This window comes from Oncorhynchus mykiss, chromosome 18, assembly GCF_013265735.2.
Source record: "Oncorhynchus mykiss isolate Arlee chromosome 18, USDA_OmykA_1.1, whole genome shotgun sequence".
In the NCBI taxonomy this organism is placed as follows: Eukaryota; Metazoa; Chordata; class Actinopteri; order Salmoniformes; family Salmonidae; genus Oncorhynchus; species Oncorhynchus mykiss.
Genome location: NC_048582.1, coordinates 34,609,589 through 34,625,441, shown reverse-complemented (window position 1 = coordinate 34,625,441; position 15,853 = coordinate 34,609,589). Strand labels below are relative to the sequence as shown.

General features: G+C 40.9%; 2 protein-coding genes across 5 annotated transcripts in view; one reads left to right on the top strand and one right to left on the bottom strand.

The window, feature by feature from the left end:
* Window positions 1-1,205: 1,205 nt before the first annotated feature.
* On the bottom strand, window positions 1,206-6,888 carry LOC110496065. The gene is made up of 3 exons (XM_021571735.2): window positions 6,674-6,888; window positions 6,171-6,273; window positions 1,206-4,633 (listed from the first exon to the last, which is right to left on the bottom strand). The coding sequence occupies exons 2-3, from the start codon at window positions 6,232-6,234 to the stop codon at window positions 1,890-1,892; spliced, it is 2,808 nt and encodes a 935-aa protein (XP_021427410.2). The 5' UTR covers window positions 6,235-6,273; window positions 6,674-6,888; the 3' UTR covers window positions 1,206-1,889.
* The window catches only part of fbxl6 (F-box and leucine-rich repeat protein 6), a 24,137-nt gene continuing 14,358 nt past the window's right edge, over window positions 6,075-15,853 (top strand). The window contains exon 1 of one of the 4 annotated variants that reach the window (XM_021571736.2): window positions 6,075-6,289. The gene's annotated coding sequence lies outside the window, so the exon portion shown is untranslated. Of the gene's footprint in view, window positions 6,290-14,858; window positions 14,884-14,934; window positions 15,653-15,853 lie in introns of those variants that run through there. The other 3 variants (XM_036952539.1, XM_021571738.2, XM_021571737.2) reach the window with 3 other exon arrangements.

Here is a 15,853-nt window from a genome sequence, read left to right as displayed (position 1 = left end):
GAGTGTAATGTGAAGGGGCTGTTGTTGAGGTGGGCGATCAGTTGTTCTGCTACACACTTTTCAACAACCTTTGACACCACAGGTAGTATACTAATGGGCCTGTAGTTACTCACGTCAGCAGGGTCGCCTGATTTAAAGATGGCCGTTATTATGGCCGACTTCCATACCCTTGGAAACACACCGAGACCAATAGATGTGTTGGTGACCTTAGTAATGGGGCCAATGAGTGACTCTTTGTAGTTTTTAAGAAATGTAGAGTCCATCCCAAACACATCTTTGGCTTTAGAGTTCTTTAGTGAGCTAATCACCTTGTTCACCTTTGACTCAGAAACCTCCCTTATGATGAAGACAGGTTGAGTGTCATTCACTAGCACTGAGCCCAAGAAACAAGTGGAGGGGTTCTGTGTCAGTACCCTGACAGAGTCAATAAAGTAGGAATTGAAGGCTATTGCTATTTCGACTGCATCCTGTGTTAGATTGTTATTCACCATTATTTCTAGTCTTTTTGCAGTGTTACTATGGTCTTTCCATGATAGCCATTGATTCTTGAATAATTTTACCTATTAATGCCTCATGACCTTAGTTCAACTGTCCTACCCCATCAGAACCCACAATAAGCTTGTTTTACTCCGTTTGTAAACAATATAATTTTAAACATGACTAAAACTATCATTTTGATCTCATGCGTGGTCAGTCTGTATCCACAGCGCACTATGAATTTGAGTGTGGTTACATTACTCCAGCCCCATCACTCAGCATTTTTCCAAAACAGTGGCAGGTTGTGCTTTGTTCATATCTAAACAGCAGATTACCCAGTGTGACATAAAGGGGAAAACTAATTGAATACAGACACCCACTGTGCACCCTGTAAAGAATGTTTAAATGTTCATTCATTACTTTTAAATAGTCCAATATAGGTTGCATAAAAGATAAATGGCATCTCAGTGTAAAACCGTCAAACCTTACACCTGGAAATTGTGGCCTGATATTTTTTTTTTCTTCCACAATGTTGATTTTTGGGGCAGTAACTCCCAGCACCACAAACAAGATAAGCTTGGTAGTGTGTGTGAGTTAACTATTCTATTAAGTTATAGTGTGGTAGACAGAACAAATGTAATATGTTTTTGCTCATCTTTATCAAGGGTGCCAATAATAATGGACCTGACCGTATGTGCATGTATATCAATTAACACTGTGACAAAAGGGAAAGTATACAAAACTTTATTATATTGCATTCCATCCTCTCTTTCCAGGTACAAAATATACATCTAGGTGAAATCATACAAAAACTATTTCACATCACATTTGATTAGAATCCAAACAGAAATATTGATAATTTATAAAAATAAATTGAAGGGGGGGGGGGGGGGGGGGGAATAGAAAACATGTCACTTACAGGAGTTGCAACACACGTGATAATGTCTGTTCAGATTAAACATCAAACATATGTTTTTACCATCATAAAATTGTGTCTTGAACACACATTTCCCACAAAAAAACCAGTCCCTGCCTAAAATGGCAAAGGGCATATAGGACCAACAAATACAATTGGTGTGGGTGACGTATTGGGCATGTACCATTTACAAAGAGCAATGACAGTCATCAGCTATCAATAGGCTCTGTCAAACTCAGGGAAGTTGCTTTACTTGCTTCTGCTCCAATATTTGGGACATATCAAGCTGGCCTCAACGAACTAAATGTTCTACCTAGCAGGCGAACCAAAAACTCTAACTAATGTATTTGAGAGACAAGTGCTCACTGAGAGACTTTGTTTTCAATAAACATAAGAGACAAAATATAGTTTACATGTTATCAACAGTCTAAGAAAACCATCTGCTTTTCCCCATAGTTACGCATGTGTCAGTTTTGATGCTAACTTCCTACAATATCTATTGAAATTCATCAAAGTTACCTCTGTAGCTCTGGTAGGAAACAATGTTTTTGTTTCCACCCAAGTCAATACTTCTTTGACCCTTTCCCAAAATCCCTTTGTTGCCTTCATAGTCAACATTCTGTCCAGATTGAGCATCAGCAGGGGTTAAAGTGACAGTGTCATGCTCGCTCTGTTGTTCATTGTCCTCATTGGCATGCTCATTCTCTTGTACAGAGGCTGAGACATCATCCAAACTACACACGTCGCCAGGCAACACACTTTTCAGCTTAGAGATCATGTCTGCGAGTGAAAAACCAATATGATTCAGGCTTGCGTCTCTGGAGTCCAGGACCAGTTTTTGGTAAGTGATCTCACAGCGGATTGCTTCGCGCTTTTGAGCATGGCTTGTCCCATCTAATCGGGCCAATAGCCTGTCTACATCTTGCTCACAGGTGCAAGGTCCTCCGTTTTTTGCAACAGCAGCAATGACCGTGTTTCTGTTTGTTTCGTCTTGCTGGTCCCTTGTCAATGAACCAGGATATTTTCTCGGACGTCCTACTGGCCTCTTCTGGGTCTTGCTTTGGTCAAGATACTTTTTCTTGGAAGGAGGAGAGTACTCTTCTCTTGGAACAGTGTCGGATGTTGCCCTCTCTGCATTTGTTGCACCAGCAGGAGAACCACTTTCAGATGGAATAGAGTGGCCCTCTGGTTCTTCGTATGTACTTGATGCAAGGTTCATAAGTCGATCTGGCCTCTTCCTTTTGTATGGGTAGGCATGACCAAAGGGGTATTCGGCCATCAAGACGCAAAATGTGCAGGTTGTCAGCTGTGTGGAAATTTCCAGAGGGGGGTTGTGACAATGTGCGCCTCCAGGCAAAAAATCACTCAGATTGACCTCAGTGACAGCCGCGATTACTTTCACCATCTTCTGCAGACAGACCCTTATTAGGTCAACATGGATGTGTCCCGTGCCAGTTGTGAAGTATGAAAAAACCCCATCAAAGGTCTTCTCTTGCAGAGGCAACTGGAGAAACACATTTGCAATGGTATCTGGCTCAAGGAGGGCTGAGGCATCCTTAGCCCACTCAAGCAGTTTTTGGTAGAGGCAGAGTATATACTGGCTAAAAAGTGAGTACTCTCCTCCGCTCTTCAGAAGTTGCCAGTAAGGCCCCAGGATTTTGCAGTAAACAATGGCGAGAACGCATACAAGTGACTGTATGACGTCATCATTGGCATCATCAGTAACACTCTCCAGAATGACATTGGGGCATTCATCGTTGTTCAGTAAGAGCAGGTCGGAAAAGAAAAGGGCAATCTCACCATGATGGTGAATGAGACCCGCTGCTGCCTCAAAGTAGTTATTAAATCGGTTTGAGCGGTTGACTGTTAGTTTGGAGGGATTGTTCTTCTCTTCACAGAAAGCTATCCAGTGTTTTCTGTAGTTTTGCTTTGATGCAGCACGAGGACTCAAGACATCACAGGCCATGTGGATGTAGCGTGACGTAGAACTTTCAGAAAAGTTCACAAATCTTCGGAATTTTGGGTTCCTGTCACGGCCTAGTTTTTCTCCAGTAGACTGCATGATCTCATTTTCGAAGCTCATCATCTGCTGTTCAATTGCGTCATGAATGTCAACAAGAAAATGGGCATTGTAGTGTAGAAAACGCAAGGGTGATGCCATGGAATGTTGATCTTTAAGAGACGCAACTTTCTCTTCAAAGAATTTCATTGCTACATTTTCTTTACATGTTAGTGTGTACTGGTTTTTGAGAAGATCAAGGGAAACTTGTTTGGAAGCATCAGTTTTTCCACCATACACACTTGACAGTTTTTGGACAGAGAGCATAGCGATGTCAAGCAGTGTGAGGGCTTCTCCTTTGCTTGCATCAGGATTCTCTATCAAATTGAGCGAGTTTTGGTTCATTGCATGAGGACTTTCTTCATTTGGAGACTCGTATTCTTCTTTCACTTTCACCTGAGAGTAAGGTTCCCATACACTCTCTTCGTTTGGTGTTATGGCAAAAGTCTCATTTTCTTCTTTGAAGACTTTCACCACTGGCGTACCAAGTTGTGACAAAAAGCCTCTTTTCTTTCTTCCTCTTTTGCCTGATTTCTTTCCGTCAGTTGGGTCTTTAACAAGTTCAAATGGACTTTGAAGGAAGGTTTCCATCTGAGCATTTCTTCTATGTCTGGTTGTTTGGTAATTGCGGTAATGTAGTCTGAATTTTTTTAGCTTTGCCTGAAGGATTTTGCTAGCTTTCTGGATGTTACCATCACTACAGAACTCTGGGTCAAATTGACGTAACCAAGACACCAAGACAATGGGGTCAATTTTCTCCCTGATGACAAAGTTACTCAACTCAAGTATTAAACCATTTGTGACCTCAATAGACTCTGCTTGCTCAGAAAAATCTGTAATTTCCAAAAGATCAGCTCTACCAACTCCAATGCTGTCACATATTGGGCCAACAAATTCAAAGTTAACATTTGACTCAAGGAAGGCTTGTCTTGCATCTCCACTCAAACTTAAAGTTGTTGCAATGCCTCTTTCAATCAGACAACGGAAATCTGCAGACTGATACATTGGGAAAATCTTTTGAAGCCAGTCTACCACTGCCCCCCAGGAGAGTTGGTTGTCTTCTCTCAGAAGTCCCACTTGGATCAGAAGTCTGTTTTTACATGGTTTTTCATTTAGATTCAATGTTTCCCCAGTCTGAGATCCAAAGTAGTCTGCAGCAAGCGTATCGAAGTTGTCATCCCCTGAAAGAAATGTATTTATATTAGAACAGAAAGTAATAACATACAGATTCTAAAAGATAGTTCTTTAAAGTGGTGGTTCACTCCAAAATCAAAGATCGTAAGACATAGGGGTGGGCGATTTGGCCTGCATTTATCAGTGTTCTGCAAAGCTGAACTTCATGAGAATACACTGAGAGTAACCAGGAAGTAGTGACTTCCCCCTCAGACTTGTAATTGTTCAACTTTAGTACTTTTTTTGAATGGATCTTTAAATTAGCAAAAACGTAGCGCAGTGGCCTAAATGCACAAAAGCTTCATAAAAAGGCATCTGGTAGAAATAAGTACATTCATCCACAAACACATTATATACACTACCGGTCAAAAGTTTTAAAACACCTACTCATTCAACATTTTTTCTTTATTTTTTACTATTTTCTACATTGTAGAATAGAATAGTGAAGACATCAAAACTATTAACTAACTCATGGACCTACATGGCAGAACCATCCGAACTCATCTCTCAGCATGTCCAGCCAATCATGGCTAGCGGGAAGGTTGTCTTTTTCCATGGCTAAACCAACTTGGCTCATAATTTAACAATTGTATCCGTATTTACAGATGGTATACAGGTTTCTTATTAAGGTACATGAAAGTTCACAAGTTCCAGAAGGCTATTTTGCCAAAAATCTGATTCTGTTAATGACATACGCCTAGTTTCCTGAAACAAGTCACTGATACACACAACCGTGTTTTCATGAATTTGATGATAAAATCCTGGCAGCCCATTCAAATCAGCAAGGGAAACTAAGCAAAGAAGAATTGGCCGTCACATTCACAGCTAATTATCAGTTAAACAAAGCACGACAACCAATCAGAAGAGGGTCTCATTAGCTATCGTTGATACAGTGCTGGATAGGCTACAACAAACAGTGCCGTTTTGAATTATGTTCAGAAGATTCAATAAGTGATCTCAAAGGTGGTCTCGTGTCAAGAGGAGTCCACGTCCCACACCATCTGTGGTCGATCCAGCACAAACCTTTCCTATTTGTTTGAAGAACAGCTTGAGCTACAAACTTGATGGACTACTATTGAGGTTTTAAACAGGCTGACACATTTTGATTTTGGAGCGAACTATCATCTTAATATAGTTAAGTACGTTATCAGTTATTAACTGGCGCCTATAAGACTTTTTAAAAAAATACTTCACTTGTTTTGAGGATTAGCTACAATAATTTGATTAATTTAAAATAGTACTTAAACTATATGCATCATGACATTGGACATTAAACTATTGCAATATTGTGCAACTGCAGTCCGCAATTAGGGGTTTTCCTGCATGTCGCCCCCGTCCCTTATTCTGCGGGGTTTATAGGCGGCTGGCATTCAACTTTATAGTGCATTAACGCCACCTACTTTCCTGGAGCGCCCCCGCCTGTCCTAGTTTAAAAATTGACCAATACAAGTACTAAGGGGGATTCCTGCTTATGCAGTAATGCACCGAATTGCAGGCCGCAATTGCAGATGTAGTTTGTATTTAGCTAGATAAATCCATACTCACTCAGATCAGCATCAATACTGGCAGCATTTGGACCGCTCAGAGTAAAGTCCTGTTCTTCCTCCATGATATCTCAAGAATGATTTGGAGGCAGCTATACAAACATCTGGAGGAAAACCGAGGTAACTGTCACCTTTCTATGTAGTCGTGAATATGAGCTCGGTCAAACGAGCAACATAAGCTAACTACACACACGCCTGTTGACCAAGCTAACTGACTAGCTACCAAACAATGCTAGCTAATATACTAGCGCTACACGCTAAAGGGGCAATAGCATGGGCTCACCTACTTAGCTGGAACTATATCGTTAACTATGAAAATAGCCAACTAGCTTTTTCCTTATTTTATATAAAGCTAACGCGCTAGGCTACATACAGATAACGGTTAGCTAGCTAACGTTACCTTGAAAGATATGTGCGATTGTATTATCTTATATGAACGAGAACAGATTTTTCGGAATATCGACACTGCACTTCAAGCATACACTTTAGGACAAAACCGCTTACCGCGTATCTCCTTTTTAATTTTAATACTTGGGCGGCAGACTCGTCAATTTTTTCCCATGAGTTTCAGACGCAATGCTAGTAACAGCTGCTGTGTTTCCTCTCCACAGAGTTAGCCAGGGATATCCTTCCTATGCATGATGGCGTATGTGAAGCAGTGTCTTCTTCGATGAGGTTTAACGGCGGTCGGCATCCAATATGCTGCGTTACTGCCACCTACTAGACTGCAAGTCGATTTGTTAATAACCAGGAGGTTAAGAATACAAACAAGTTATAAATACAAAACAGAAGAAAATAGTAAGGTAACGTCCCACATCAAACTCCCTTATACTTTGCTTGAAAAATAAACAAATACCCTACCATAACAAAAAAATAACCCCACTATTTAAATCTATTTAGTCCTACCTCAGGCCAACAACCTGAAAGGATGGGACACCACCACTTAACACACCCTGAAACTCTTCTGATGTAAAGTCTCGCACACCCAAATACCTCTCCGCAGCTGCCACCACAACCTCAATTTCCTGCAATTTACGTTCCATCCCTGCAGTACAATTGATAACCATTGCTATAAATGTTAAAAATCCAATCATACTGACACATATCACTTTTTGGTTTATTGCGCTGTACTGGTACAGATCTACTACTCACACCACTCTTCTCAGGATCCATCCCCCTTGACGCATCTTCCTCTAATTTCTTCACTGCCTCAGCATAGGACAACTTCTGCACTACTCTAACCCTGGAAACCTCAACCTGCCTCTCTCGCACATTTCTGATCCCCAGCCCCATGGGTACCCCTACAATTAACACGTACCGCTACTTTCCCCAATGCTACACATTCCTTTGTCTCATGCCCTTCGACACACTTCTCACACCTAGGAACCTCCCTCCTACACACTGCTGCCACATGCCCATAAGCTTTACACCTGCAACAACGTAATGTAATCGGCACAAAAGCTCATACAGGATAACTTACAGTTGAAGTCGGAAGTTTACATACACTTAAGTTGGAGTCATTAAACTCGTTTTTCAACCACTCCACAAATTTGTTGCTAACAAACTATAGTTTTGGGAAGTCGGTTAGGACATCTACTTTGTGCATGACACAAGTACATTTTCCAACAATTGTTTACAGACAGATTATTTCACTTATAATTCACTGTATCACAATTCCAGTGGGTCAGAAGTTTACATACACTAAGTTGACTGTGCCTATAAACAGCTTGGAAAATTCCAGAAAATGATGTCATGTCTTTAGAAGATTCTGATAGGCTAATTGACATAATTTGAGTCAATTGGAGGTGTACCTGTGGATGTATTTCAAGGATGTCCTTCAAACTCAGTGCCTCTTTGCTTGACATGAGAAAATCAAAAGAAATCAGCCAAGACCTCAGAAAAACAATTGTAGACCTCCACAAGTCTGGTTCATCCTTGGGAGCAATTTCCAAACAAGGTACCATGTTCATCTGTACAAACAATAGTACGCAAGTATAAACACCATGGGACCACGCAGCCGTCATACCGCTCAGGAAGGAGACGCGTTCTGTCTCCTAGAGATGAATGTACTTTGGTGCGAAAAGTGAAAATCAATCCCAGAACAACTGCAAAGGACCATGTGAAGATGCTGGAGGAAACGGGTACAAAAGTATCTATATCCACAGTTAAACGAGTCCTATATCGACATAACCTGAAAGGCCACTCAGCAAGGAAGAAGCAACTGCTCCAAAACCGCCATAAAAAAATTCAGACTACGGTTTGCAACTGCACATGGGGACAAAGATTGTACTTTTTGGAGAAATGTCCTCTGGTCTGATGAAACGAAAATAGAACTGTTTGGCCATAATGACCATTGTTATGTTTGAAGGAAAAGGGGGAGGCTTGCAAGTCAAAGAACACCATCCCAACCGTGAAGCACGGGGGTGGCAGCATAATGTTGTGGGGGTGCTTTGCTGCAGGAGGGTGCACTTGACAAAATAGATGGCATCAAGAGGGAGGAAAATATGTGGATATATTGAAGCAACATCTCAAAACATCTTAAAGCTTGCTCGCAAATGGGTCTTCCAAATGGACAATGACCCCCAAGCATACTTCCAAAGTTGTGGCAAAATGGCTAAAGGACAACAAAGTCAAGGTATTGGAGTGGCCATCACAAAGCCCTGACCTCGATAGAACATTTGTGGGCAGAACTGAAAAAGCGTGTGCGAGCAAGGAGGATTACAAACCTGACTCATTTACACCAGCTCTGTCAGGAGGAATGGGCCAAAATTCACCCAATTTATTGTGGGACACTTGTGGAAGGCTACCTGAAGCATTTGACCGAAGTTAAACAATTTAAAGGCCATGCTACCAAATACTAATTGAGTGTATGTAAACTTCTGACCCACTGGGAATGTGATGAAAGAAATAAAAGCTTAAATAAATCAGGCTCTCTACTATTATTCTGGCATTTCACATTGTTAAAATAAAGTGGTGATCCTAACTGACCCAAGACAGGGGATTTTTACTTGGATTAAATGTCAGGAATTGTGAAAAACTGAGTTTAAATGTATTTGGCTAAGGTGTATGTAAACTTCCAATTTCAACTGTATATATCCTAACATCATTGTCAAGCAAAGACTCAACATCAAACTCAAAAGAACAGACAATTACTCTTCTGTTTCACCACTCACGCCACCCTGTCTGCATCGCACCAAACGACGAGCGTCACAAACACGGACAGTCTTTCCCTTTGTTGGTCAACTTTTACATTTACTGCTACTCCAGTATTCACTCCTTTCAATGGCACCCTTTTCTAGAGAGCAAAACAATGTTAATTTCTTGCCCCCATTAGTTTAACGCGGAGTGCCTTCTCCCTCTGACCAGCTGAAACACAAACAGTTATCACAAGACCACTTCTGGTTACCCTCACCGATTCCACAGTACCCGATTCTGTTTTCACCCAACCTGAAACCACAAATGGATCAGCCAAAAGGCAAGGGTCCACTTTTTCGCAAAAACTTCACTCCTACTGTTAGACTCATCTTTATCCTAACCCTCAGTGCAACTTCACCATACCTTCCACCTCCAATACTTCGCCCTCATTCCCTTCCATTTCTCCTCCAGTCTTCAGCTCACTCTGCTTACACTTTCTACCATTCTTCTTTAACAAACCATGTCCCTTTTTACCGCCATTTTTATCCGACTCAAGTTCACCCTCTTAGACCTCCTCTGCCTCTCTTTTTTCCTCCATTATTCCTTCGTATTCATCTCCTTATGATAATACTGCACTTCTCCTGACAAACATCTTGTTCTTGCCTTCCCAAGGGACACCATTTAACTGGCTATCACAATCTCCGTACAATCAGCACAAACTGAAGCACTGTCTCCTCAGAAACACAAAATAAGCACCAAATTTCATACATTTTCTTAATAAAAGACCCCCACGTAATAGTAGAAACGTGTCAATAACCTGTATTTATTCCTGATATATTACAAATATATTCATGATATATTTTTTCATATTTAAGTGACATTTGTATTAAATGTGGGTTGTAAAATGTTCCACGGTCAAATAAATGGCCACAACGTGAATCACTGTATATGGAGTACATATTGGCTTATAGAGCAAAAACTATTCTGGGTGACACACTCATGCACACTGACACAGATCATGTAGATTACTACTGCCAGTTAGGCCTAATATTTTGGTGGTATATTGTAAGTTCATACCTTCTATAGTAGGCTAATTGGGGAAGGGGGATTCTGGGGAACATTTAGACACTAGGCTACTTGCAATATATCCTAACAAGTAATTAGATTGGCTTTTAATACATTGGTAAGGCAATAGCCACCTACTAGACCTTTAATCAGTGCTTTTTACTAAACACAAGTCATCATGTTTTACAATAACGGTACATTCGTGGACTGTGTATTTGAATTGTGCTAAAAAATAGCCTACGTTAACGTATGTAGCCTAAGAAACAAGGTTCATGAAATCGATAGCTTGCTAGTAACAAATGACATTCATATTCTGACTATCTCTAAAATCCATGGTAGCAATACATGGTTATAACATCTACAGAAAATACATCAATGCCAATGGGGGCGGTGTTGTCTATATTCAGAGCCACATTCCTGTAAAGCTTAGGATAGTATCTCATGTTAAATGCTGTTGAAGTAATATGGCTACAGGTTCATCTGCCCATTCTTGTGGGAAGCTGCAATGGGTGACCTAAATATTTACTGGCTTTCATCAAGCGGCCCACTGTGTGGTGCAGCGGTCTAAGGCACTGCATCTCAGTGCTAGAGGCGTCACTATAGACCCTGGTTCGGGTTCCAGGCTGTATCACAACCTGCCGTGATTGGGAGTTCCATAGGGCGGCGCGCAATTGGCCCAGCGTCGTCCGGGTTAGGGTTTTGCCCGGCGTAGGCCTTCATTGTAAATAAGAATTTGTTCTTAACTGACTTGCCTAGTTAAATAAAGGTTAAATAAAAAAAAGCTTCAAACTAACCAGTGCCTGCAACCTGTTTCAGGTAATCAGTCAACCTACCAGGGTATCTACAAACAGCACAGGAATGAAATCATCAACATGTATTGATCACATCCATTACTAATGCTGAAGAAATGTGCTTTAAAGCAGTATCCAAATCCATCGGATGCAGTGATCACAATATAGTAGCCATATCTAGGAAAACCAAAGTTCCAAAGGCTGGGCCTAATATAGTGTATAAGAGGTCATACTGTCGTGATGTTGTATTGGTTAATGTGACGACTGTTGCTCATTGAATGATTACAAGTTTTTAATTATGTGATTAACTGAATCAAGCAATTATTAACTCATTAACCTGGGGCACCATGGGAAAACTCGTTTTTATTGAGTTTCTATTTCCCAAATTAACTCAAGGAATATAAGAATATCGATTTTACAACAGCCGCTAATTAACCAGTTGCCTCTATCAGTCTCATAATCTGAACGTCGTATTGCCCTTGCATCTGCACGGACCCGGGTCCCACTAATGAATTCGTACCACACCAATCTTAATTTAATATTTATTTACTAAAAAGCTAAAATGATGATAAAAGATACACATGGACAAAACACATTATAGGCTATTGATTAGAACTTAGTATAACGGGCCAACACACTATGGCGCGTGTTACCCGCAATGGGAATTTCAAAAGAGGTACACGAGAAATATACATTTGGGTGAATTTGTCAGCTATGCTATTCTAACCCTAGCCTTGCCTCAAACTGCCGACCCTATGGGTCAGAGAATATAATGATGTAATTACTGTGGATTCTCTGTTTGATTACGCACTTCTCCTGCGCACCTCCCTGCTCGTCCTCCCGGTGTCAGTGTCCCTTTTGGCCTAGGAGTCTGTTCCCTCACCCCTTTCTCTGGAAGGAGTCTTCTGAGGACAGACAGCTCTGTAGCTCAGAGCTCACAGCATGGGAATGAAAGCCTTTAGATACCACGATTCGATGGGAGATGGAGGCTAGGTGGTTCGACTTGAATTCACCCGCTTAGACACAGCTACTCATCCATAGCTTGGGTAGAAAAGGATTTCTTTGTCCTCAAACTTGCGTTGCATTCTGGGTTGTTTGACTTTTCAGACCCTGCTGCAGGTTTTATACCCTTGGGTCAGAAGTGGGCGTAACCGCCTTGAGGGCAATTCTCTGGACGTACCAAGTTAATGAGGCAAGGCTAGATTTTCTCAAATCCCATTTTAGACAACTAACTTAACATTTCATCTTCTCCAAAACATTCTCTTTGATTTGGATATTTTCCACACAACGTACAATGTGTAAACATCAAACATATATTAGGAAAACCCTTCACATTACAATGTTTTCGTAATAACGTCATCTATTAACCTTTTAATAACAGAACAAAAATTACATACATTTTCATAGTCCACCTATCGTCATGACCACCATTGTGGCTGACGGAAACCATTGTTCCAAAGTCCCTTTATTTAATGTTTAATGTTCTGAGGCTGGTTCTCCATAGTGACAGGACAAAGGAATTTGTCTGTGGCCTGAGATTTACAAGGGGCGTGGGGCCATAAAAAAAACCCACGTCTTCAGACCCACAGATCTTTCCTCCTCTGTTGTGGTAGCGCATAAAAATAATCTGTCCTCGGTTGCAACACCCACTACCAAGTTCTAAACTGCCCCTGGAAGCAACGTCAGCACTTTTGGATTGGACTTTTGGATTGGTTCTCATATGCAGGCGCAATAACCCCCCCCGTTGACTCGTCAATTTGCACTCTCGTCAAACAATAGCATGGTATATTTTCATTGTAATAGCTACTGTAATAGCTACTGTAAATTGGATATTGCAGTTAGATTAACAATAATTTAAGCTTTCTGTCCATATAAGACATGTCTATGTCCTGGGATTTTTTTGTTGTTAATTACAACGTCATGCTAATCACATTAGCTCACGTTTGCAAAACCGTCCCGCTGGCGATGCCGTAGAGGTTAATTTGTGGATATGATTTCATATGATATGTTACGATTTACAATTTGTATGATATGTTTTCCGAATTTGCAAAATGTACAATATGTTACAAATTTCCAAAACATATGATATTTTAAGAATTCCAATTTGGTTAACGCTAGCTAGCTGGCTGACCTTAGCTAGGCTAGGGGTTAAGGTTTTAATGTTAGGAGTAGGTTAAAGGGTTAAGGTTAGGGGAAGGGTTAGTTAGAAGGGTTAAGGTCAGGGTTATATAACATGATAACAGATAATAGTTGCAAAGTAGCTAAAAGTATTAAGTAGTTCAAGTTGCTAATTAACTAAAATATTAAAGTTGTCCATGACAAGATTTGAACACGCAACCTTTGGGTTACTAGACGTTTGCGTTATACATTCACCCCGACCAACCACCCTCCTTTAGATTTGCCTTAAGTAACCTTCTGTATAATGTAACTATACCAAATATAACATATCATCCTAGTATGATTATCCCAGATTTACATTTACTATGTTACTTCTGGCGTTACCAGACCAGTGAGTCACAGCTTGCTGTGTAGTCAGGTGGATCGCATGTCTGCCAGGCTAAAACTATATTGAACAAAAATGAATGCAACATGTAACAATTTCAAAGATTTTACTGAAAAATGAATTAGGCCCTAATCTATGGATTTCACATGACTGGAAATACAGATCTGTTAAAAAAGGTAGGGGCGTGGATCAGAAAATCAGTCAGCATCTGGTGTGACCACAATTTGCTTCATGCAGCTCAACACATTTCCTTCACATAGAGTTGATCAGACTGTTGATTGTGGCCGGTGGAATGTTGTCCCACTCCTCTTCGATGGCTGTGCGACGTTGATAGATATTGGCGGGAACTGGAACACGCTGTCGTACATGTTGACCCAGAGTAACCCAAACATGTTTGAGTATGCAGGCTGGGACATTTTCAGCTTCCAGGAATTGTGTGCAGATCCTTGCGACATGGGGCTGTGCATTATCATGCTGAAACAGGAGGTGATGGCGACGGATGAATGGCTTGGCAATGGCCCTCAGGATCTCGCCACGGTATCTGTGTGCATTCAAATTGCCATTGATAAAATGCATTTGTGTTTGTTGTCTGTAGCTTATGCTTACACATACCATAACCCAACCCCACCATGGGTTCACAACATTGACATCAGCAAACCGCTCAACCACACAACGAGTGGTCTGCGGTTGCGAGACCGGTTCGCGTATGGTAGAGAAATGAACATTCAATTATCTGGCAACTGTTCTGGTGAACATTCTTGCAGTCAGCATGCCAATTGCACGCTCCCTTAACTTGAGACATCTGGCATTTTGTTGTGTGACAAAATTGCACATTTTTATAAGTGGCCTTTTGTCCCCAGCACAAGGTGTGCTTGTGTAATGATCATGCTGTTTCATCAGCTTCTTGATATGCCACACCTGTCAGGTGGATGGAGTATCTTGGAAAAGGAGAAATGTTCACTAACAGGGATGTAAACATTTGTGCACAACATTTGTGATAAATAATCTTTTTGTGAATATTGAACATTTCTGGGGTATTTTATTTCAGCTCATGAAACATGTGACCAACACTTTACATGTTGCATTTATTTTCAGTGTAACTAGCCGTGAAGGGCTCATCGGGACTACTGACTGGCCCAAATCTGTTAGCAAAGATTTGTATAAGCCTATCGTTTCCAATGGGAGCAAATTAATTATAGTGGGCAGAACAAGCAAAGGAGGTGGGTGAGCAGAGCCAACCACGAGCTAGTGAGATCCAACTGGGGTGTTTTAGCATTTATTTGAATATTTCAGTTAGGGAACATCTACTCAGAAGTGCATGTGTGCAATAACTCATTTTGCGCTCCTAAACAACGTCTACAAAATAGTCTACTCTGTTACAAATTCTATTTTTGGAAACCGAAAACCGTATGGAGATCAAATGTTTAATCGATGAGAAAATGTGCAGAATTTGGGCCAAAATCCATCTCGCGCTATCTTCTCCCACTGCCGGCAAATGGGCTTCCTCCTCATCGCCATATTTGGTAGTGAGTGGAAACGCCAACTAGATGCTTCACATTAATACATCCAGTGAAATATCTGGCTCATTGTTCTGTCTGTCTGTCTGGTGCTTTCATGACAACTGGGAACTCAGACAAAAACGAGTTCAAATCATTATCTCTGTGATCTTCAGGTTGGAAACTCTGCGCTCGAGAAAGAGGCCCGAGTTTCCAAGCTGGAATTTCGAGTTGGGTGGCCATTCAAAATTATTTTCAGTCGGAGCTCGTTTTTCGGGAGTTCTCAGTTGTTGTGAACGCAGTACCATCCACTCGACTCTCGCTGCGCAACGAACGTAATAAATGTGGGCACCAGGCAGGCGCGTACTGTATTTATAGCTTCTCCTTTATTGTTTACAAGTAGCCTAGCTAGCTACTCCACGACGTGCCTCTTTTGTTGATTAATTTAAGTAAAAATGTATGATGTGGCTCATTTAAAGGAAGATACATGCAGGTATGTCCACTAAATATTGGTTATATAAATGTGTAGCTTACTAGTTATGCGGTTATGTTCAGCTAGCTAACGTTAGCCAGTTACCGGTAGCTACTGTAGCTAGCTAATCGTTTCTGCTGTCGGTTCTATCTAACCCTGTAATTATTGGCATTGTTTTTAGCTAACTAAATAAACAATAATACTTTTAATGTGATATTTATT

Excerpts from the sequence above, each read along its gene's own strand:
- LOC110496065 (XM_021571735.2), bottom strand. The coding sequence starts at position 6,234 with ATGGAGGAAGAACAGGACTTTACTCTGAGCGGTCCAAATGCTGCCAGT. Across the intron at positions 4,634-6,170 it reads CAGTATTGATGCTGATCTGA|GGGATGACAACTTCGATACG; the intron begins GTGAGTATGGAT and ends CATTTCTTTCAG.